This window comes from Scyliorhinus torazame, chromosome 18 (genome assembly GCF_047496885.1).
Source record: "Scyliorhinus torazame isolate Kashiwa2021f chromosome 18, sScyTor2.1, whole genome shotgun sequence".
Lineage (NCBI taxonomy): Eukaryota > Metazoa > Chordata > Chondrichthyes > Carcharhiniformes > Scyliorhinidae > Scyliorhinus > Scyliorhinus torazame.
The window spans coordinates 2,612,771-2,637,993 of record NC_092724.1 but is presented as its reverse complement, the minus strand read 5'-3'; the positions used below and the strand labels follow the sequence as shown (position 1 = coordinate 2,637,993).

General features: G+C 48.1%; 1 protein-coding gene across 2 annotated transcripts in view; it reads left to right on the top strand.

Annotated features, from left to right (window-relative positions):
• The window catches only part of sbno2b (strawberry notch homolog 2b), a 313,687-nt gene that overhangs the window by 279,016 nt on the left and 9,448 nt on the right, over positions 1–25,223 (top strand). For both annotated transcript variants that reach the window (XM_072482059.1, XM_072482060.1), the window contains 4 exons: positions 2,038–2,130; positions 13,911–14,042; positions 16,778–16,854; positions 22,085–22,275. In XM_072482059.1, the coding sequence (XP_072338160.1) occupies positions 2,038–2,130; positions 13,911–14,042; positions 16,778–16,854; positions 22,085–22,275 (493 nt within the window). The remainder of the gene's footprint in view (positions 1–2,037; positions 2,131–13,910; positions 14,043–16,777; positions 16,855–22,084; positions 22,276–25,223) is intronic.

The following is a 25,223-nucleotide window of genomic DNA, read 5'->3' as shown; positions in this document are numbered from 1 at the left end:
CCACCCTCCTGCTGTACCTCTTCCAGTTACCAAACATTGAGATGTGTGAGAGCCTGGAAGAAGATTGGAAAGAGTGTTGATCATGAGGGACAGCAAAAGCAGGAGATGAGGGAAGAGGGAAATTGCCGCACAGAATCACGTTATCAGCTGCCAATCCGTGAAATGCTCTCAGGATTACAGCTTTAGCAATAAACTGCTGGCGGAAGAACAAATTGCACCACTAGATAAAGTAGACAGGAAAGACTTGTCTGCCCGAGTGGAAAGATCAATTACAAGGAGGCACAGATTTACGGTGATTGGTAGAAGGATTAGAAGGGACATCAGGAAAAACTGCTTCGCCCAGAATTTGTCTGGAACTTCCTGCCGGATTTGCTGGCTGAGATTTAGTCCACGCTTCAAATTTGTTTTTAGCACCGGGGAGCTGAACTCCGAGATCGGGCCGCCATTTTGAATGGGTGCTTGATCTCTAAATGAGCTTGTGCGTCCCCCACACCCCCAAGTGAAGCCACCCCGCTATGGGGTCACTAGGGATCCACCCCCTCTTCAGCCCCCACCCCCCTTGCAAGCCCCTTACAGCACCCCCTTCCTTCTAGGACTTCATCCATCATTCTCCCAACCACCTGGAGCCCCTACTTACCTGCCCTGCACTTCCCCACCTTTCAAACCCTTCCCTCCACCCTCATTTCATGGGAATTGCCCCCTCACTCCTGACACCCAGTGCTCCTGCTGGCTTGGCAGTGCCAGGGTGATGGTGCCAAGGTGCTCGCATTCCAGGAGGCCACCCTGCACTTACCCTGACAATCCAGGGGTCTCCGGTGGCCCGGTCAACCCCCCCGGGTGCCGTTCCACCTGGTCCATGTTTGTGTGGACCAGCACTGATCGGCGCCCAGCTGCAGCCTCCCTGGGGAGGCCAGAGAATTGAGGGAGGCCAGTGGATCCCGGGCAGGTAGGTCGTAAGCAGGTTTACGGCCTACTTCTGCGAACATCATTCGGTCCTGGCCATTTGGGGCAGAGTTCCGACTCCGACGTCTCGCGGGACTCCAGTGAATCACACGAGGTGCGGAGCCTGTCGGGGGGTCTGGCCCGGGATTCTCCAGCCGCGTTGTGCTCTCGCTGTCAACTTCCTCAGAGCTGACACCCGTTACCATCCCAATGCCCACCCTGAACCCTCCTTGTGTCCAAGCCAAGTGTGTAGCCCCCCCCCCCCCCCATCATCCATCATCCCCACCATGAGACCTTTACCCAACAAACTCTCACCCTGGACCTACCACCCTGCCACATTCCACTCCCCCCTCTGTGTGTCTACCCTCATATCACCAGTGCCCTGAGTTCACCCCCAGAGGGCAAGACCCCTCTGTCAACACCACTGACCCTTCCCTCTAAGCCACCCCCTCTCCCCACACCCCAGACACTCTCCCCAACCTTTCCCTGTACAGCCTACTTGCTGTGTCCTGCCTTGATGCAGCATTTGCTACCAGCATTCAATATGAGTGAAATTATGCAAGGTCTCTGAGGAAGCAAAACCTCAAAGTCATGGAAGAGGTGAAGCTCGCCGAGTGCACACTACTTAACTGAACATTCTAATTTATCGCTGGTGGAAAGTAATTGAGGGAGGTGGGGTGAACCCTATTCCGTCGAGGTGGCCTTTTAATTGGTACACATGAGATGCTGATGCATGCAAATGGGATTCCCGACATTGTTCGTCAGGAAGCTCAACTCGCCGATAACCTGCCTTTAGTGTCAGGAGAACAAAATTCAAACCGATAGTCGCACCGTCAGGAAACAGATTTTTCAGCCTCCTGCCTTTGTGTAGTTCTCACCAGCCGATAGCATAGGAGCACATCATTCTGCAGAAGGTGGCCTTGTTAAAGACCAGTTGTTGGAGAGTTAGACCATACTGACATTGATTGGAAAGTATTCTGTAACTATGACTGAAATTGGATACATTATGTTAGAAGATACCAGAGGGCACATTTATGGGAAGAAAATAAACAACATAGGTATTGGTAAGAAGTTGTTTGTTTATTTGTTCTGCAGATAAGCGTGGATAGGGGCATGCCCTGGGAGGAGGCTCTTCAGAAGGCACTCACCTTGAAGGGATCGAATGATGGTTTCTACCTTTCCCACCGGGTCAGTATCACATTCTGTTGTCTGTTCCTTGTTGTGAGCCGTATAATTATGATAAATAATCTAGGAAAGTGAATTATAGGAACTGGGCTGCAATGAGTCCAATAAAAGGAAGAGAAGATTAACGCAAAATATATTCCATTTTAACAAATAAATTGCAACAAAAAAACTCTTTCTTTTAAAATCTCAGTTTTCCTGCTCCATGGACAGGCTCAATACTGTTTCATTCCTTTGATAACGTCATTTCACTGACATCAATTGCAGGGAACACCCCAAAAATGTCAAACCAGCAATGGGGGGCTGTGATTTCAGACCAGCCAAAGGACAACAATGGAGCCCCTGACCCCGGGAGACCATGCTTCAGGTTGTCAAATTTGCAGTTTCTTTTTTTTTTAAATAATTTTTATTGAAGTTTTCACAAAATATCAACAACAAAATGTAAAAGGAACCCAATAGAATTAAATACAAAACAAAATAAAACAACCCAGTGCCCCCTCCCCTATACATAAATAATAGATTAACACCCCAAATTAACACATAGCAAACATAGCAAATATATACACCCCCTCAGATCCCCCAGTGTAGACAAACTAAAGTAAAATAGACCCCCCCCCCCCCCCCCCCCGGGCTGCTGCTGCTGCTGACCATTGTCTACTGTTCAGCCAGGAAGTCCAAGAACGGTTGCCACCGCCTGAAAGACCCTTGTACCGATCCCCTTAAGGCAAATTTCACCTTCTCCAATTTAATAAACCCCGCCATATCGTTGATCCAGGATTCCACGCTTGGGGGCCTCGCATCCTTCCACTGAAGAAGAATCCTTCGCCGGGCTACCAGGGACGCAAACGCCAGAATACCGGCCTCTTTCACCTCCTGCACTCCCGGCTCCCCTGCAACCCCAAATATTGCGAGCCCCCAGCCCGGTTTGACCCTGGATCCTACCACTCTCGACACCGTCCTTGCTATGCCCTTCCAAAACTCATCCCACGCTGGGCATGCCCAGAACATATGGGTGTGGTTTGCTGGGCTCCCTGAGCACCTAACACACCTGTCCTCACCCCCAAAAGACCGGCTCATCCTTGTTCCGGTCATGTGTGTCCTGTGCAGCACCTTAAACTGTATGAGGCTGAGCCTCGCGCACAAAGAGGAGGAGTTCACCCTCCCAAGGACATCTGCCCACATCCCCTGCTCGATCTCCTCCCCCAACTCCTCCTCCCACTTACCTTTCAACTCCACCACCGAGGCCACCTCCTCCTCCTGCATCACCTGGTAAGTTGCCGAGATCTTCCCCTCTCCAACCCCCCCGAGAGCACCCTGACCTGTACCGTGCGTGGCGGCAGCAGCGGGACAAAGAACAAAGAAATGTACAGCACAGGAACAGGCCCTTCGGCCCTCCAAGCCCCTGCCTACCATGCTGCCCGACTAAACTACAATCTTCTACACTTCCTGGGTCCGTATCCCTCTATTCCCATCCTATTCATGTATTTGTCAAGATGCCCCTTAAATGTCACTATCGTCCCTGCTTCCACCACCTCCTCCGGTAGCAAGTTCCAGGCACCCACTACCCTCTGTGTAAAAAACTTGCCTCGAACATCTACTCTAAACCTTGCCCCTCGCACCTTAAACCTTTGATCCCTCTACCCTGGGGGAAAGCCTCTGACGATCCACTCTGTCTATGCCCCTCATAATTTTGTAGACCTCTTATCAGGTCGCCCCTCAACCTCTGTCGTTCCAGTGAGAACAAACCGAGTTTATTCAACCGCTCCTCGTAGCTAATGCCCTCCATACCAGGCAACATCCTGGTAAATCTCTTCTGCACCCTCTCTAAAGCCTCCACATCCTTCTGGTAGTGTGACAACCAGAATTGAACACTATACTCCAAGTGTGGCCTAACTAAGGTTCTATACAGCTGCAACATGACTTGCCAATTCTTATACTCAATGCCTCAGCCAATGAAGGCAAGCATGTCGTATGCCTTCTTGACTACCTTCTCCACCTGTGTTGCCCCTTTCAGTGACCTGTGGACCTGTACTCCTAGATCTCTCTGACTGGGAATTCCACCACTTGTCATCTGGCAAATGCCCTTACCTGTAGATACCTAAAGGTGTTCCCCGGGGGAGCCCATACTTCTTCTCCTCCAGCTCACCCAGGCTGGTGAACTTCCCATCCACAAACATGTCCCCCAACCTTCTTATCCCTGCCCTGTGCCACCCCAAAAACCCTCCATCTATTCTCCCTGGGACAAACCGGTGGTTCCCCCGTATTGGGGTCCACACCGAGGCCCCCACTTCCCCCCCCCTGTGCCGCCTCCATTGCCCTCAAATTTTGAGGGTAGCCGCCACTACCGGGTTCGTGGTATACCTCATTGGAGGGAGCGGCAGCGGCGCCGTTGCCAGCGCCTCCAGACTTGTACCCTCACAAGATGCCGTCTCCAGCCTCGTCCATGCCGCCCCCTCCCCCTCCATCACCCACTTGCGCACCATCACCGCATTGGCGGCCCAGTAGTACCCACAGAGGTTGGGCAGCGCCAGCACCCCACCCACCCCCCCCCCATCCCTACTCCGCTCCAGGAACACCCTTCTCACCCTCGGAGTCCCTCGCGCCCACACAAACCCCGTTATGCTCCTGTTGACCCGCCTAAAGAAGGCCTTCGGGATAAGAATGGGGAGGCACTGGAACAGGAACAAAAACCTTGGCAGAACCGTCATCTTAACTGACTGCACCCTACCCGCCAGGGACAGCGGCAACGCGTTCCATCTCTTAAACTCCTCCTCCTCATATAAATGATTTGGAGGAAAATGTAACTGGTCTGATTAGTAAGTTTGCAGACGACACAAAGGTTGGTGGAATTGCGGATAGCGATGAGGACTGTCGGAGGATACAGCAGGATTTAGATTGTTTGGAGACTTGGGCGGAGAGATGGCACATGGAGTTTAATCTGGACAAATGTGAGGTAATGCATTTTGGAAGGGCTAATGCAGGTAGGGAATATACAGTGAATGGTAGAACCCTCAAGAGTATTGAAAGTCAAAGAGATCTAGGAGTACAGGTCCACAGGTCACTGAAAGGGGCAACACAGGTGGAGAAGGTAGTCAAGAAGGCATACGGCATGCTTGCCTTCATTGGCCGGGGCATTGAGTATAAGAATTGGCAAGTCATGTTGCAGCTGTATAGAACCTTAGTTAGGCCACACTTAGAGTATAGTGTTCAATTCTGGTCGCCACACTACCAGAAGGATGTGGAGGCTTTAGAGAGGGTGCAGAAGAGATTTACCAGAATGTTGCCTGGTATGGAGGGCATTAGCTATGAGGAGCGGTTGAATAAACTCGGTTTGTTCTCACTGGAACGAAGGAGGTTGAGGGGAGACCTGATAGAAGTATACAAAATTATGAGGGGCATAGACAGAGTGGATAGTCAGAGGCTTTTCCCCAGGGTAGAGGGGTCAATTACTAGGGGGCATAGGTTTAAGGTGAGAGGGGCAAGGTTTAGAGTAGATGTACGAGGCAAGTTTTTTACGCAGAGGGTAGTGGGTGCCTGGAACTCGCTACCGGAGGAGGTGGTGGAAGCAGGGACGATAGTGACATTTAAGGGGCATCTTGACAAATACATGAATAGGATGGGAATAGAGGGATACGGACCCAGGAAGTGTAGAAGATTGTAGTTTAGTCGGGCAGCATGGTCGGCACGGGCTTGGAGGGCCGAAGGGCCTGTTCCTGTGCTGTACATTTCTTTTTTCTTTGTTTGTCCATTTGCTCCACCAGCCTCGTGAAATTAAGTCTATGCAGAGCCCCCCAGCTCCTGGCCACCTGGACCCCCAAATACCTGAAGCTCCTCTCCGCCCTTTTTAGTGGGAGCTCGCCAATCCCTCTCTCCTGGTCCCCTGGGTAAACCACAAACAACTCGCTCTTCCCCATGTTGAGCTTGTACCCTGAGAAATCCCTGAACTCCCTGAGGATCCTCATTACCTCCGGCATTCCCCCCACCGGGTCCGCCACATATAGCAGCAAGTCGTCCACATAGAGCAACACCCTATGCTCCTCCCCGCCCTGCACCAGCCCCCTCCAGTTCCTCGACTCCCTCAGTGCCATAGCCAGGGGTTCAATCGCCAGTGCGAAGAGCAGGGGGGACAGAGGACATCACTGCCTCGTCCCTCGATGCAACCAAAAGTACTCAGACCTCCTCTTGTTCGTGGCCACACTCGCTTCGGGACCTCGTACAACAGCCTAACCCACCTGACGAACCCCTCCCCAAACCCGAACCTGTCCAGCACATCCAATAAGTACCCCCACTCTACCCTATCGAAGGCCTTCTCAGTGTCCATCGCCACCACTATCTCTGCCTCCCCCTCCCTCGCCGGCATCATAATAACGTTCAGGAGCCTCCGCACATTCGCGTTCAACTGCTTCCACTTCACGAACCCTGTCTGGTCTTCGTGGATCACCTGCGGTGCCCAGACCTCAATTCTTGTGGCTAAGACCTTCGCCAGCATCTTGGCATCTACGATTAACAATGAAATCGGCCTGTAAGACCCACACTGCAGGGGACCCTTGTACCGCTTCAAGATCAAGGAGATTAGTGCCCGGGACATCGTCGGGGGCAAAGCCCCCCCCTCCCTTGCCTCATTGAAGGTCCTAACCAGCAACGGGCCCAACAGGTCCACATATTTTTTGTATAATTCGACCGGCAAACCGTCCGGCCACGTGCCTTCCCCACCTGCATGCTCCCTATCCCTTTGGCCAGCTCCTCCAGCCCAATCGGGGCCCCCAATCCCGCCACCAGTCCTTACTCCACCTTCGGGAACCTCAATTGGTCCAGAAAGCGGCCCATCCCTCCCTCCTCCAGTGGGGGCTCGGACCGATACAGTTCCTCATAAAAGTCCCTGAAGACCCCATTGATGCCAACCCCACTCCGCACCACACTCCCTCCCCTGTCCTTAACTCCCCCGATCTCCCTAGCTGCGTCCCGCTTCCGAAGCTGATGCGCCAGCATCCGACTTGCCTTTTCCCCATACTCATAAATCGCCCCCTGGGCCTTCCTCCACTGCGCCTCCGCCTTCCTGGTGGTCACCAGGTCGAATTCGGCCTGGAGGCTACGCCTCTCCCCCAACAGTCCCACCTCAGGCACCTCCGCATACCTCCTGTCTACCCTCACCATCTCTCCCACCAGCCTCTCCCTCTCCCTCTGCTCTCTCCTCTCCTTGTGGGCCCTAATGGAGATCAGCTCTCCCCTAACCACCGCCTTCAGCGCCTCCCATACCATCCCCACTCGGACCTCCTCGTTATCGTTGGCCTCCAGGTATCTCTCTATGCTTCCTCGGACCCGCTCACTCACCTCCTCGTCTGCCAACAGCCCCACCTCCAAGCACCACAATGGGCGCTGGTCCCTCTCCTCCCCCAGCTCTAGGTCTACCCAATGCGGGGCGTGATCCGAAATGGCTATCGCCGAGTACTCGGTATCCTCTACTCTCACTATCATCGCCCTGCTCAGAATAAAAAAGGTCGGTCCGGGAATAGGCCTTATGAACATGCGAGAAGAATGAAAATTCCCTAGCCCCCGGCCTTGTAAATCTCCAAGGGTCCACCCTTCCCATCTAGTCCATAAACCCCCTCAGCACTTTAGCCGCCGCCGGCTTCCTACCCGTCCTAGACTGGAGCGGTCCAGTGCCGGATCCAAAACCGTGTTAAAGTCCAGTCCGTCCGTCCGTCCGTCAGTCCCCTTATCAGGCCCCCCACTTCCAAGTCCGGGATCCGGCCCAACATGCGCCGCATAAAACCCGCATCATCCCAGTTCGGGGCGTACACGTTGACCAGCACCACCCTCTCCCATTGCAGCTTACCACTTACCCTCCCCCACGGGGCCCCATCCCCCCTACCAGCCATCCACCCCCACTCCATTTACTTGCCCCCCTCCAAGAGCCCACCCGACAGACCCAACCAAAACCGTGCCCAACCCACCCTAACCACCCACACCAAACCAAAAAGAAACAAGAGCAAAGAACCCCCCCCCCCTCAAAATGTAACACCCCAACAGCAATCCCCGACCACCCATCCCGACCCTCAGTTTGTGTCCAGCTTCTCGGCCTGAAGAAAGGCCCACGCCTCCTCCGGCCACTCAAAATAATGGTGCCTGTCCATGTAGCTGACCCACAGTCACGCCAGCTGCGGCATGCCAAACTTCACCCCCTTCCTGTGCAGCACCGCCTTCGCCCGGTTGTACCCGGCCCTCTTTTTCGCCACCTCCACGCTCCAGTCCTGATATATTCGAATCTCCGCGTTCTCCCACCTGCTGCTCCTCTCTTTCTTGGCCCATCTGAGCACACACTCCCGATCAGCGAACCGATGAAACCGCACCAGCACTGCCCGCGGCGGCTCGTTAGCCTTGGGCCACCTCGCCAACACTCTATGGGCCCCTTCCAGCTCCAGGGGCCCCTGGAAGGACCCCGCTCCCATCAGCGAGTTTAACATGGTGACCACATAGGCCCCCACGTCTGACCCCTCCAGCCCCTCCGGGAGGCCCAGGATCCGCAGATTCCTCCGCCTCGACCGGTTCTCCATCTCCTCAAACCGTTCCTGCCATTTCTTGTGGAGCGCCTCGTGCGCCTCCACCTTTACCGCTAGGCCCAAGATCTTGTCCTCGTTGTCGGAGATCTTTTGTCGGACCTCGCGGATCGCCACCCCTTGGGCCGTTTGGGTCTCCAGCAGCTTGTCGATAGAAGCCTTCATCGGCTCCAGCAGGTCCGCTTTGAGCTCCCTGAAGCAGCGCTGGATAACCTCCTGCTGCTCCTGGGCCCACTGCATCCACGCTGCCTGGTCCCCGCCCGCCGCCATCTTGCTCTTCTTCCCTCGCACTTTCTTTGGGTTCACCACCACTTTTTTTAGTCGCCCCGTTCCTGGTCCAAGCCATACACTGTCGGGGGAATGTTGCAGTCTTCTTCCCACACCGGTAAATGTTGAAAAACTTACGTTGGGGGCCCTGAAAAGATCCCAAAAGTCCGTTCCAAGCGGGAGCTGCCGAACATGCGACTTAGCTCCGCATAGCCGCAACCGGAAGTCCCAAATTTGCAGTTTCAATTATGTTTCTTGGGTTTAGGCTGCTCGATGATGTCTTCCAGTCATGTCCCTTTATTGTTCATGATGGAGCCACTCTGGGAAGAAATCTATATGACTGGAGCAAGCTAGCAGAGGGAGAAATTCTTCTCCAGGTCCTTTGTGGATGATCAGAAGATGGACACTTTTAAAATAATACAAAATAAAATGTTAGTTAGTGCAAGCACCATTTTGTTTTCCAAAAATGGAGCAAGAGTTACATGCCTTGGACTTTCTGTTCCTTTTAATAAGTACAAATAGTTAGTTATCCATACACAGCACCAAACTCTGAATACAGACAACAGAAGATAAGGACAAAAAATACAAGACTTCAAGGTTTTTGTCGATCACATAACAGCTGATTATCAATATTAGCAGAGAATGTGTGGGCAGCAGTCACAGCACACTTGCTTCCAGCATTTCTTGCTGACAAAGGGACATTTGGAGGCCTAGATCTTATTTCTGTGCTGCCAAAGACTTGCGAGTGCCAAGCAGGCTGCAACTCATTGGAATTGATGGGGTTGAAAATTGGTGACCTGCCAGTGATCAAGCCCACTATTGAAGCTTGGCATGGAGGAGGCAGCAGAGGGTGTATACAATAGCTTTGGATGTGCCAGCTGTGGCCTGGATTTTCTTTAGACACAGGAGAAGCAACCTTGCACCCTTTGGCACTGCAATTTTAAAAAAGCTTGTTTCCTGGGCCATTTCACAAGCAGCCTCCAGCTGTTCCTTTAAGGACTGCTAGTTAAGGGCGCTCGCTGCTTGGCAAGTAGCAAAGGTGCACACGCGATGCACACATTCAGAGCTGAAGATTGTAGTCAGGGCCTTTTATACATCATAGGAACCCAAATTTGTATAATTTGCTGAGGCTGATGCCTGGGCCACCCATGTAAATGCCCTGGGGTAAAATGCTGTGGACAGAATCAGAGGAAGACAGTTTGGTAAATGCTGTACTTTGAGTCTAGGCCCACAATCATTGACTAGAGTTAAAATCAAAAGAAAGGAAAATGCATGACATTAACATATCCATTTCAAGTCATTGACCTTGTATTGGACCGGTCAAAGTCCAGGTCAGGAAAGCGACCAGCAGCGGCTAAGGAACTGAGGGGTTTCATGGAACAGGTGGGGGGCGTAGACCCATGGAGGTTTGCTCGGCCGAAGGCAAAGGAGTTCTCTTTTTTCTCCCAAGTCCACAAAGTTTATTCTCGTATAGATTTTTTTGTTGTGAGCAGGGCGTTAATCCCAAGGGTGGAGGGGACGGAATACTCGGCCTTTGCAGTCTCTGACCATGCTCCGCACTGGGTGGACTTGCGACTTGGTGAAGAGAGAGGGCAGCGCCCACTCTGGGAGCTAGATGTGGGACTGCTAGTGGATGACGAGGTTTGTGGGCGGATAAGGAGGAACATTCAGAACTACTTGGAAACAAACGATACGGGAGAGGTAACGGCGACTACGGTTTGGGGGGCTCTGAAGGGAGTTAATTTCTATCAGATCCCATAGGGAGAAGAAGGAAAGAGAAAGGCTAGTCGGGAAGATACTCAGAGTAGACAGGAGCTACGCGGAGACCCCCGAGATGGGGCTACTGAAGGAGCGCCGGAGACTGCAGGCGGAGTTTGATCTGCTGACCACAGGGAAAGCGGTAGCACAGCTGAGGAAGGTAAAAGTCTATGAATGTGGGGAGAAAGCGAGTAGAATGCTGGCGCACCAACTTCGTAGGAGGGAGGCGGTCAGGGAAATTGGAGGAGTTAGGGATAAGGATGATAACACGGTCTTGGACCCAGAGGGGGTGAACAAAGTCTTTAGGGTATTTTATGGTAAACTGTACGAGTCAGAACCCCCGGCGGGAGGGTAAGGGATGAAGCAATTCATGGACCAATTGAGGTTTCCAAAGGTGGAAGAGGATCTGGTGGAGGGACCCGATAGAGTTGGAGGAGATTGTTAAGGGCCTAGGGAGTATGCAGTCGGGCAAGGCCCTGGGGCCGGACGGCTATCCTATTGAGTCCACTCCTGCTAAGGACCTTTATCGAGGCTAAAGAAAGAGGGACCCTCCCCCCAACAATGTCACAGGCTTCGATTTCACTCATTCTCAAACGAGAGACAGTTCCGCTACAAGGTGGGTCCTACAGACCGATATCGCTCTTGAACGTAAATGCCAAATTGCTGGCCAAGATTTTGGCCGCTAAAATAGAGGACTGTGTCCCAGGGGTGATAGGGGAGGATCAGACAGGCTTCGTTAAGGGCAGGCAACTGAACTCCAATGTACGGAGGCTTCTAAACATTATTATGATGCCCTCAGAAGGAGGGGAGGCAGAAGTAGTGGCTGCGATGGATGCAGAGAAAGCCTTTGACCGGGTGGGACGGGAGTACCTGTGGGAAACGCTAAGAAGGTTTGGATTCGGTGAGGGATTCATAGGGTGGTAACTACTTTATCAGGCCCCTGTAGCAAGTGTATGCACGAACAGGGTGAGGTCGGAGTATTTTAGGCTTCACCAAGGGACGAGGCAGGGGTGCCCCCTCTCCCCGTTACTATTCGCCCTTGCATAGGGCTGCGGGCTTCAAAGAACTGGCAGGGGTTGGTTCGGCGGGGGGGGGGGGGAGGAGCATCGGGTCTCGCTCTATGCGGATGATCTGCTCCTGTACATTTCGGACCCACTAGAGGGGATAGGGGAGGTCATGCAGATTCTGAGGGACTTCGGCAATTTTTCGGGGTACAAATTAAATGAGAAGAAAAGTGAGATATTCGTGATCCAAGCTAAAGGGCAGGAGGAGAGACTGGGAGAGCTGCCGCTTAAGATGGTGGAGAAGAGCTTTCGGTACCTAGGCATACAGTTGGCTCGGAACTGGGATGCCCTCCACAAGCTTAACTTATCCCGGCTGGTAGAGCAGATGGAGAGGGACTTTAAAAGGTGGGACATGCTCCCGTTTTCTCTAGCGGGGAGGGTGCAGACCGTTAAGATGACGGTCCTCCCCAGATTTTTGTTTGTCTTCCAGTGCCTTCCCATCTTCATCCCTATGTCCTTCTTTAAGCGGGTGAACAAGATCATTTCGGGATTTGTATGGGCAAATAAGACCCAGCGAGTAAAGAGACTGTATTTAGGGCGCAGTCGGGGGGGGGGGGGGGGGGGGGGGCTGTGCTGCCGAATGTTTGCAGCTACTACTGGGCAGCTAATATAGCCATGATTAGGAAGTGGGTAGTGGGGGAGGGGTCGACGTGGGAGCGGTTAGAGGCGGCGTCATGTAAAGGCACCAGCTTAGGGGTGCTCGTAACGGCACCTCTGCCATTCTCACCGGCGCGCTACTCCTCAAGTCCGGTGGTGGCGGTGGCACGAAGGATCTGGGGTCAGTCACAGATTTGTCCCGGGCAAGATAGACGGAGGGTTTCAAAGCTGGCATAGGGCAGGTATTAAAAAGATGGGGGACCTGTTCATAGACGGGACTTTTCCCAGCTTGAAAGCGCTGGAGGAGAAATTTAATTTGCCCCCTGGAAATGCCTTCAGATACCTTCAGGTACGCGCCTTTCTTAAAAAACAGGTGGTGACATTTCCGTTGCTACCCCCGCGTAGGATACAGGATAGGGTGGTCTCCGGCACCTGGGTAGGGGAGGGGAAGGTGTCGGACATCTACCAAGAACTACAGGAGGCGGAGGAAGCCCCAGTGGTGGAACTTAAGGGCAAGTGGGAGGAGGAGCTAGGCGGGGAGCTGGATGCGGGCCTGTGGGCTGATGCCCTGAACAGGGTTAATTCCTCTTCATCATGTGCCAGGCTTAGCTTAATCCAGTTTAAGATGGTCCACTGGGCACACATGACGGCAACGAGAATGAGCAAGTTCTTTGGGGTTGAGGATAGATGTGCGAGTTGTGCGGGAAGCCCAGCGAACCATGTCCATATGTTCTGGGCATGTCCGGCTCTCAAAGGATTCTGGCAGGGATTCGCTCAGGCAATGTCCAAGATCCTAGACACGCGGGTGGTGCCGAGTCCAGAGATAGCGATCTTCGGTGCGTCAGGCGATCCGGGAGTTCAGGAAGCGAAAGAGGCCGAGGTCTTGGCCTTTGCCTCCCTGGTAGCCCGGAGACGGATCCTTTTAATGTGGAGGGGCTCGAAACCCCCGAGTGTGGAGACCTGGATTGGTGACATGGCTGGTCTCTCGGTCTCGAGAAAATAAAGTTTGCCTTGAGAGGGTCCATGACGGGTTCTCTCGGAGGCGGCAGCCGTTCCTCGACTTTCTAGGAGAGCAGTAAAGGTCAGCAGCAGCAGCAATCCGGGGGGGGGGGGGGTATTCTTGTTCTTTTTTCTTTATATAATGTTAATTTTCACCTTGTTTTGTTAAATGTTGTTAATGGTTATGCAAAAATTATGTTTTGATAAAAATCTGAATAAATATAATTTAAAAAATAAACCTATCCATTTCAATAAATGAGGTTTAGTGGAATCTCATAATTAAATGAAGCTGATACTACATTTGAATAATGATGGTTAACATTTCAATGAATCATATACATTTGAATATTTGCCTGATAGTTTGAAGCTTTGTATATTTATCTGGCCAAAAGTAATTTTACAGGATTGTTAGGTTGCTTTTGCTCAACAATGTATGAAATCATAATGGCTTTTAACCGAAATGTTCTCAAATCCTGCGCTGTAGGTCACTTAGTGATAAGCTACCCTGTATCCTCAACATTCTCCCTGATTGTTTCTTTTACAGCTTAGAGGAAATGAACCTTTTGCACTTTTGGCTGAACAAATTACTTTGAAGCATTATGTGTTGTATAAACCAAATATTGGCAAACAAATACAACCAGAAACGTTTGATAACTTACGAAAGAAATACAAAAGAGTGAGTATTGTTCTGTTATTTGCAAAGTTCAGTTCATGAGAAATCCCCTCACTCCCAAAGTTTGATTGTTGTCACCATTAAGCTTTATGTGCTGGGGCTGAAGAGTACCAAGTGACTTTTAAAACTGTTAGTTGGATGGTAGTGCCAATAGGTCTGATAAAATAGGCCCTGGCTGACAACTAATGTTTGCAACTCCCACTATCTCAGAAACAAAGACTGCATTTATATAGCGTTTTTCACCACCGCAGGATGTGTGAAGTGCTTTACAAGGCAGCTCACATCACCTTCTCTAGGGTAATGAAGAATGGGCAGTAAATACTGGCGTGACCAGAGATACCCATTTCCCGTGGATGAATACATTTTTTTAAATGGGTCCAAGAATTCAAGATTATTCCATTCAAAACAAACAACATTGTCAAGACAGTAAAGTATCCAATGAGTTAGCAAAATATCCATAGATAACCTATTGCCTAAGGTGTGTCCCATTAGGATCCGTGTGTTTCTGTACAAACACACATCGCAGCCAAAGGGAAAGACACAAATAATTCCCCCTGTGATGCCATATGGTGAATACCTACTCTCACCTTTACCTAAACTATTAGGAAATAGCACTCAACAAGTGCAAAATTAATTCTTCACGGTAGCATAGTGATTAGCACAATTGCTTCACAGCTCCAGGGTCCCAGGTTCGATTCCCGGCTTGTCCGCACTGTCTGTGCGGAGTCTGCACGTTCTCCCCGTGGTGTGCGTGGGTTTCCTCCGGGTGCTCCAGTTTCCTCCCACAGTCCAAAGATGTGCAGGTTAGGTGGATTGGCCATGCTAAATTGTCCTTAGTGACCAAAATTGCCCTTAGTTGGGTGGGGTTACTGGGTTATGGGGATAGGGTGGAGGTGTGCGGTTGAGTAGGGTGCTCTTTCCAAGAGACGGTGCAGACTCGATGGGCCAAATGACCTCCTTCTGCACTGTAAATTCTATGAAATGAAATAATGGGAAGTAGAAAATTATAAGTCTCTGATCAGTGCCACCTGCACACCTGTCTCCGTGCAGTTACATTGTGGTGTGAGAGAAACAGAACAGAAAGAAGCAAGTCTTGTGAAAATTTAACAGCTTGCAAGGCCTTCTACCAAAACAGCTTAAACAATGAGTGTTTGATATAGATTGGAGGAAAAAAATTCAGTTAGCATTAGGAAGGAAACGATCGTCAATTCATAGTAACTGAAAATAATCATTTGAAACATTTTTGTGAAGCAGGGTTGGAGTTATAGAATGATAAATCTGAGAATGCTGCTGGCAAGTTTATTATTGGCCGTGCAGTCAGGCCGTTTGGGTTGTGAACAAGACAATAGAACTTTCTAGTTTGAAGATTAAAAACGTATATAAATTAATCTTGTTCTACCTGTCAGTAATAGACTTCTGATCCTTAGCCGATTGGACAAAACTGGATCTGCAATTGATTTTCAGTCAATACATAGAGTACAACTCAGTAGACAGATAAAATCAGGTAAACAAAAATACCCACGGTGTCATTTCAAAAAGGGCTGGGGCATAATCTTGGAACATGTACGTTAAAAATACATTTCAAGATACATTCAAATAATAAAAATCAAAAGGAGTGAATAGCAAAGAAGTCAGCATGGGGAAAAAGGGAAGCAGGTGGTTAGCAGAGGTATTTTCAAGATGATCATTCGCATGTTTAGTTTAAAATAATATGACTGCTACTGAAATCTAGCCTTCCTGTTACTGTAATATTAGTTTTTTTATGCAATCTAAATTGAAGTTATTAAAGTATTTGGCCAGATAGTTCAGAGACGGCGCATTTAAGTAAAAATAATTTAAGAGTACAATTCTGGTCTTCTGAGGATTAAATCTGAACCTAGGTGAACACAGACTGATGCAATAACAGATTTTTGGGTTGGATTGAATGGAAAGGGAGAATAGGATTGCTTATCTACAGCATGAGTCTGAATGTCTGATTATAGTGGAAAAGAGCAGAGTAGATAACCTGTTCCTTGTTCTATTAATTGTAATTATCTGGCAAAGTATGGAGTATGACGAACATTTGAGGAAGTTTAATTTAACTGCTTGTGTGAATTAAGTTTCTGTATTAACAAAGCAGATTAAATAGCTTTCATTTATAACCCGCTAAAAGACGTAATGCTAAAGTTGTTATTTAGATTCATGCATTTACCTTTGTTGCAAAGTATCTTACATTACACAATGAATACTTAAGTTGGATGCCGTATAAAACATCAGTGGCGTTTATTGGAACCAATCACCATGTTTCCAGCCTCCATTAAAATTCCCCAAATCTTATTTAATATTCAAACACTATTTAAACGTTTGTTAGTTATAATGTTTAACTTGAAATTGAACCAGCATTTTAATTTTCACAAAGATTTGATTTGGATCTGACACAATGTACTGTTGTGAAACTTGAGTGGATATCAAGGGCTTATATAGTTTCATGATAAAAATTCTTTAAATATATTTTAAACAAATCTGCACAGGATGATTAAATGTTTATGGTTAACTCATCTGCAGGTTAGCAAAAAAAAACTAAACTTTGAATTATGAGTATTTTTATTTGAATTTTTGTTTTTTTAATTGATTGTTTGCACTAATTCTACAGACACCAAATCAAGGGCAAGTGGAAAAAAAACTACCTAACTTTATTATTTTCAGCAGTGATGCAATTTTACACGTAAAACTTTATTTACTTTTCTTATTTATCTTAGGTCGAAGCAGAAGAAGCCAAAGATATTTGGCAAAACCTATACAATTTCTCCTTTCTAAAATGCAGCCACGCAGCTTGGTAAGGATTTGCAAGTGTGAATGAATGTGCTTCGAGCAGTTGCCCTTTCATAATGGGTTCTTTTAAAATTGCCTTTACGTAGATTAGTTTTTTTTTAAAGTAATTATAGTTTGTTATAATGGGACAATATATTAGTTCAGGTGTCATATCAGATTTGTAATTTCATCATCACCGATCTCGGTGCAGCTCTTATGCATTTATTTATTTCATTTTATAATGTGGAGATGCCGGCGTTGGACTGGGGTGAGCACAGTAAGAAGTCTTACAACACCAGATTAAAGTCCAACAGATTTGTTTCGAATCACTAGCTTTCGGAGCACTGCTCCTTCCTCAGGTGAATGAAGAGGTGGGTTCCAGAAACATATATAGACAAAGTCAAAGTCTGATTAGTAAGTTTGCAGACGACACAAACGGTGGAATTGCGGATAGCAATGGGGACTGTCAGAGGATACAGCAGGATTTAGATTGTTTGGAGACTTGGGCGGAGAGATGGCACATGGAGTTTAATCCAGACAAATGTGAGGTAATGCATTTTGGAAGGTCTAATGCAGGTAGGGAATATACAGTGAATGGTAGAACCCTCAAGAGTATTGACAGTCAAAGAGATCTAGGAGTACAGGTCCACAGGTCATTGAAAGGGGCAACACAGGTGGGGAAGGTAATCAAGAAGGCATACGGCATGCTTGCTTTCATTGGCCGGGGCATTGAGTATAAAAATTGGCAAGTCATGTTGCAGCTGTATAGAACCTTAGTTAGGCCACTTGGAGTATAGTGACGACCAGAAGGATGTGGAGGCTTTAGAGAGGGTGCAGAAGAGATTTACCAGGATGTTGCCTGGTATGGAGGGCATTAGCTATGAGGAGAGGTTTAATAAACTTGGTTTGTTCTCACTGGAACGACGGAGGTTGAGGGGCGACCTGATAGAGGTCTACAAAATTATGAGGGGCATAGACAGAGTGGATAGTCAGAGACTTTTTCCCAGGGTAGAGGGGTCAATTACTAGGGGGCATAGGTTTAAGGTGCGAGGAGCAAGGTTTAGAGGAGATGTACGAGGTAAGTTTTTTTTACACAGAGGGTAGTGGGTGCCTGGAACTCGCTACAGGAGGAGGTGGTGGAAGCAGGGACGATAGTGACGTTTAAGGGGCATCTTGACAAATACATGAATAGGATGGGAATAGAGGGATACGGACCCCGGAAGTGTTGAAGATTTTAGTTTAGACGGGCAGCATGGTCGACGCAGGCTTGGAGGGCCGAAGGACCTGTTCCTGTGCTGTACTTTTCTTTGTTCTTTGCAGGTAATTAAGTCTACAGGTCCTGGCGGGGCAACTGGAGAGAGGGATAATCATAGGTTAAAGAGGTGTGAATTGTCTCAAGCCAGGACAGTTGGTACGATTTCTCAAGCCCAGGCCAGATGGTGGGGAGTGAATATAATGAGACATGAATTCAAGGTCCCGGTTGAGGCCGTACTCATGTTGGATTGGATTGGATTGGATTTGTTTATTGTCACGTGTACCGAGGTACAGTGAAAAGTATTTTTCTGCGAGCAGCTCAACAGATCATTAAATACATGAGAAGAAAAGGGAATAAAATAAAATACATAATAGGGCAACACAACATATACAATGTAACTACAAAAGCACTGGCATCGGATGAAGCATACAGGGTGTAGTGTTAATGAGCTCAGTCCATAAGAGGGTCATTTAGGAGTCTGGTGACAGTGGGGAAGAAGCTGTTTTTGAGTCTGTTCGTGCATGTTCTCAGACTTCTGTATCTCCTGCCCGATGGAAGAAGTTGGAAGAGTGAGTAAGCCGGGTGGGAGGGATCTTTGATTATGTGTGCGGAACTTGGCTATAAGTTTCTGCTCGGCGATTCTGCATTGTCGCGCGTCCTGAAGCCCGCCTGGGAGAACGCTTACCCGAAGATCAGAGGCTGAATTCCCTTGACTGCTGAAGTGTTCGCTGACTGGAAGGGAACATTCCTGCCTGGCGATTGTCACGCGATGTCCGTTCATCCGCTGTCACCTGTAGACTTAATTACCTGCAAAGACTTGCATTCAAAGTATCACCTTGTGTCTTTGACTTTGTCTATGTATATGTTTCTGGAACCCACCTCTTCATTCACCTGAGGAAGGAGCAGTGCTCCGAAAGTTAGTGATTCGAAACAAACCTGTTGGACTTTAATCTGGTGTTGTAAGACTTCTTACTATTTCATTTTAAACATACTTAACCGAATTTACAAAATAATATTTCAGATATATTGTGTGGTGAATGATTGCCGTTCCCTGTATATTGTGGTGATGTATGGCACACACTTGTTGCACACAAATAAATTTATCATAGAATTTACAGTGCAGAAGGAGGCCTTCGGCCCATCGAGTCTGCACCGGCTCTTGGAAAGAGCACCCAACCCAAGGTCAACACCTCCTATCCCCATAACCCAGTAACCCCACCCAACACTAAGGACAATTTTGGACACTAAGGGCAATTTATTATGGCCAATCCACCTAACCTGCACATCTTTGGACTCACGGGGAGGATGTGCAGACTCCGCACAGACAGTGACCCAAGCCGGAATCGAACCTGGGACCCTGGAGCTGTGAAGCAATTGTGCTATCTACAATGCTACCGTGCTGCCCAGTTTAGCCTTCAAGGATATCAAAAACTGGAGAAGCACAGATCTACTTTTTTTATTGAGCTACAGCATTATATCCATATTTGGAAAGACATTCAAACTGTGACCAAATTAGCACCATGTGAAAAGTTTGTTACCACAGCGTGGTTAGATTCACCCTAATTCCTGTTGAAAGGGTTGTTCGTGTTGGTACTTTGATATTTTCCAATTTGTAAACTAAAAAACATTCGACAAATGTATGTAGTCCTTAGCCGTGACTTTCCAACTCCGTCATATTGGGAGATTCGGAGCCCAGCCTTTTGGCAGGACCGGACAATCCCTGCAGTGGGCAGGGCCGCAAAGTCTCACCCGTCCTGTTTTTTAGTTTGCCTCTTATTTCATAGCTAATACTGCCACACTAAGGGGCAGCACGGTAGCATAGTGGATAGCACAATTGCTTCACAGCTCCAGAGTCCCAGGTTCGATTCCCGGCTTGGGGCACTGTCTGTGCGGTGTCTGCACGTCCTCCCCGTGTGCGCGTGGGTTTCCTCCGGGTGCTCCGGTTTCCTCCCACAGTCCAAAGATGTGCAGGTTAGGTGGATTGGCCATGTTAAATTGTCCTTGGTGTCCAAAATTGCCCTTAGTGTTGGGTGGGGTTACTGGGTTATGGGGATAGGGTGGAGGTGTGGGCTTCGGTAGGGTGCTCTTTCCAAGAGCCGGTGCAGACTCGATGGGCCAAATGGCCTCCTTCTGCACTGTAAATTCTGTGAAATCTATGAAATCTGAAAACCCTCACTTTACAGACCTGCTGATTTCAAACTTAATGAGCAAATCAGAAGGGACTGAGTTCAATCTTAATGACTCCAGGTGTTGGTAGGGTTGATAAAGGGGAATCTGTAGATGTGGTGTACATGGATGTCCAAAAGGCATTTAATAAGCTGGCACACAAAGGGTTAATAGGCAAGATAAGGGCTCATGAATTTGGGGGTAATATGAGCATGAATAGAGAATTGGTTAATGGATGGAAAGCAGAGAGTGGGCATAGACAGAACCTTTAAAGCTGGGATTGCTGCAAGGATTAGAGCTGGTGCCTCAGTTACTTCCAATATATATCAATAACTTTGATGAAGAGACAGAGAGTAATGAACTAAATTTGCTGATGATACAAAACTAGGTGAAAATGTAAGCTGTTGAGAGCGCACAGAGAGGCAGCAAGAAATATACACAGGTTAAGTGAGTGGGAAACAAGATGGTAAATGGAGAATCTGTGAAGTTACAGTACTCACTTTGGTCATCAAAATTGGAAAGCAGAATTTTTTTTAAGGTATGCAACTTGTAAGTGTTGATGTTCAAATCAGCTTAGATGTCCTCATAAAGGAATACAGAGTTTGCATACGTGTGCAGCAAGCAATTAGGAAGGCAGATGAATCATAACCTTTATTGCAAAGGGATTGGAGTGCAAGAATAAAGAAGTCTTGCTACAACTGTGCATGATTTTGGTGAGACGATATCTGGCAATACTACGTGCAGCTCTGTTTTGGCATCCACATTTAGGAAAGGATATACTTTCACTGGAGATGGTACAGCAAAGGTTGAATGAGTTGGTCCCTGGGATGAGAGGCTGAGGAAATTGGGTCTCTATCCTCGGGAGTTTAGAAGAATGAGAGCTGATCCCATTGAAACCGAAAACTTCTGAAGGGGGCTTGATAGGGCAGACGCTGAGAGATTGTTTCTGCTGGTTCAGGGAATCTAAAACACAGGGTCAGTGAGTCAGGATGACGGGACTATCATTTAGGACTGAGATGAGGAATTATTCACTCAATGGTTGTGGATATTCCATCATTGAATACTCTTAACGCTGGGATAGACAGAGTTTTAGACTCTCAAGGAATTCAGGGATACGGAGCAGGGGTGGGAAAATGGAGTTGAAACTCCTATAATCTCGTCCAGGGCGATGAAAACAATGTCAATTAGGTTATTTTTAAATACAACGGACACCTTATTGTTCCAGATTCACAAGGCAAAGATTACGAGGACTTTAAACTTCAATTCATAAATGAAACCCAAGATCGGCTCTGATTGTATTGAATGGCTGAGCATGCTCGCTGGGCTGAATGGCCCCTGCTCCTATTTCTAATGTTCTTGTAGGTTCTAGCTACTCACCCTCATTTGTTTTCTATTGGCTGATCTCTAATCTGGTTGTCATTGACTGACTAATTCCCATCATAATGATTAGTTACAGATTGGGTGCTGTGCGCCTGCATTACCATTGTATCCTGCTGGATACAGTTAAACATGAGAGATAGGATCTTATACATTACTATTTCCAATATTGCAGTATGGCTGCTGAACTGATTGATTTGCCATTTTTGGTTCTTTATTTGAACTAAATTGTTAATTAATTTTGTTTGTTAAAATGCTCCACGAATAAATGTTATGATTTCTGAATCTTACCTATTATAGTAACTCTGTACAATCAGTATATAATTACTGTGTTCCCATATGATTGTGTTCTGTCTGAAACCCACTTTTTATGCTGGCTCGAATCTGCTTTGAAAACAAACAAATGGGATGTGTCCTGCACAAGACTGAGATAACATCCAGTTTCTGTCATCCACAGGAACGGGAAGTGTAAACTCATACAACAGGGGAAGGAGTGTGTTCAAGGCATGAGGCTGCGTCATTACTACATGCTGTGTGGGGCTCTCCTAAGGGTTTGGAACAAAGTTGGAAACATTATGTCTGACATTACAAGTTCCAGTCACTTGCAAATTGTACGCCTCAAAACCAAGGATCAGAGAAAACAAGTTGGTAAGTATAGGTTTAATTCTCAATGGATTGGGGCTTAAGAGATGCTCTGCCAGGAAGTTTGCTCGTATGCCAACTTGCCCTTTGGTGGAGCAATCATTAACATTTGTATACGTTTAATTCATTCACAAAAATGCTCCAATTCACTCAGTGTAACAAACTGCATTCCAGAAACGTTATTTATGCACGTGATGCACGATCAATTACTGCAAAGACGAGGTTAAAGCACAACTGAAGGCTTTACTAGACTAGAACTGTTCCCTAGCAGCTCAGGTACAGAATGAGGGTTGCTGGGACGGCACCGATTCTTATACCCCGCCTATCTGGGCGGAGCTACATACTATACAGCCAATGGTAAACCCCCAGGTTTGACCAATGGAACTTCAGCCTCTCGGGTGCTGCAATACCTGATAATACCACAGCATGTTCTCCATATCTCTGTCATCTGGCAGAATATATTGACTGAAATTAAATTACGTTTCTGCGATTGTTTCAATATAGCCTGCCTAACTTTTTTTGTTCCTTAATGAATTTAAGAATATAATTTAAATACCTCATAATGGTTTTACCCATTTACAGATATTTTTTACGGTAAAGTCTGAAGTAATAAATCAAGAACCTGAACTAATTTTTTGTTAAAGATATGTGGTGGCGGTTAAAAGACATCCTTACCAAGCACTTTGTGCAATATTAGCAATGATTTCTTCACATACGATATCCTTCGTCTTGCATTTTGTCTAAGTTGTCAACTTATTTAAAATAGGTTAATTTATATTATAACAATATTCAAAGAAAAGCTGTACATAATTCTTAAGGATTTATCTGCTAACATTGCGCGCAATAATTTAAAAGATTTTTTAGATTACTTGTCAGATTTTTTTCGATTGCAAACAAAATTGCTCAGCTTTTGTAACGGAAACCACACGGTCCTGATTTCTGAAATCCACCTCTTGGCTCTGGTGGAATTTCAACATTTTAGGCATTTCAAACCATGTAAATTTATTGGGATAGTCAGAATTTTCTTCAATGTACAACTTCACTATTTGCAGTAAACTATTTCAAATTCTTAGGGCCTGGTTTTATTATTTAGATCTTATCCGAGTACAGAGATTCGCTAATTTGGGATTTCACATGCCCTAGCCTGGTATAAAATCCCCTCAGTCAGATCTCACTGAGATCTGGGCCCATCTAGGCCCACTTGGGATTAGAGCTCTGTGTGTGGGGGTGGGGGGTGGGGGTATAAATACAGGAAGGAATTGGGGCACGGACTTCTGCAGAGCAGAAACATTGGGCTGGATTCTCTGCTGCCCCGTGCCGAAATCGCGGCTGGCGCAGGGCAGAGAATCCACTTTTACATTGTAATCGTGCCCGACGCCGTTTCGGTGATTCTCCGGGACCTGAAAATTGGCCTGACCGCAGAGTATGCTGCACGGCTGAGGGCCCATTGACAGAGGGCCGCCCAGCGAACCTCCGCTCCCGACCGGCCGAGTTCCCGACGGCGTGGAACTAACCACCTATTGCCGGTCGGGTGGCTGGCGTGGCGACTGCGGGCTCAGTCCATGGCCGCCCTGGTCGGGGGGGGGGGGGGGGGGGAGAGAGATACGGCTCTGGGGGGATCCTTATAGACGGCCGGGGGTTAAATCCGTGCGGGTTGATGCTCGGGCGCACGGCCGATCGGGCGGGTCTCCTTTCTCTGTCTGGCACCACGGTCCGTGTCCACCATGGAGCTTGGCACGGCCGCCATCATGCGTATGCGCGGACTCCGAACTGGAGGTGCGGTGTTGCTAACTTTTGGTTGGTTCACTTGGCTCTGTTTTATAACCTTTGCTCTCGAGTCGCCAGGTATCTTTATGATACCGCCAGCAGGTTCAAGTTCGAGTAATGACCAATAACTCAACACACCAATTAGTAAGATTCAAATCAAAGTACATTCATTCTGCACAGTAATTGCTACTCATGCACAAATTCTACGTCTAAGCTACTTCTACAACTAACAAGCCTATACTTAACTTCGAACTGGCCCACCAAGTCAGGGGAACAAAAGGCCTTTCGTTCGGAATCTGAAACTGCGGGATTCAAAGCCGGTATGGACTGGTAGCTAGGAGCGCCTATCTCATAGCGAGCGTCGACTTGAGACTTACTTCAGGGATGCGGCAGCTTGGATCGTTCACTCTCGGGTTGCTTCGTGTTGCTAAGTGACCTGGTCAAGGAGAACGATTTGAACTTGGGGCTTAACTTTTATAGTCCCCAGGGGCTTCCCGCCTTTCAGGGTGGACCCTGTACCTGGTTCTAGGTGATTGGACTTTGTTCCAATCGCTTGGTTCGATTTCTCCAATACTGGAGCGGTTCCCTTATCGATGGGCGGTCTTGAGGTGTTCGTTAACCTCTTTTGTGTTGGCTCCTGCTGGCGCCGGGGAGTCTGGCTTAGTTTTGTGTGTCCCAAATGTTGCTATTGTTCCCGGGGATTGCTCATTAGTATGTAGATGGCTGCTACATTATTATGCTGATGGTCGCTGGTATCGATGCAGCGCCTCATGAACCCAGAGGAATTTGCGGTCGCAGCGACCAGCAGCAGTAGAGTAGGACAGTGTCCCGTATGGGAGGAAGAAATCAGGAAGTACCTCAAAGGGAAAGGATGGCCCCTTTGGAGCGAATTCTGTAACAACGAGGAAACAGGTCCTGGGAGTATAGGACACACTTGGTGGGAGAACCTGAGTGAGATTCACAAGAAGAGCTTAGGAAAAGCTCGCAAGCCGATGGCAATCGTGTCCTGCTTGGCACAGTTGCGAGGCACAGAGGAGGTTGTTAGGACGCTCCGGAAAGAGGGCTTTTGCAGAGTTTAATACACAGTAAACCTGCACCTGCTGGTTTCTGCCTGTGTTGGCTGAATTTCCCTTCAGCCTTTGCCATTCGCCATTTTAAATCGGGACTTGGCCAACTCAGGTGGCTAC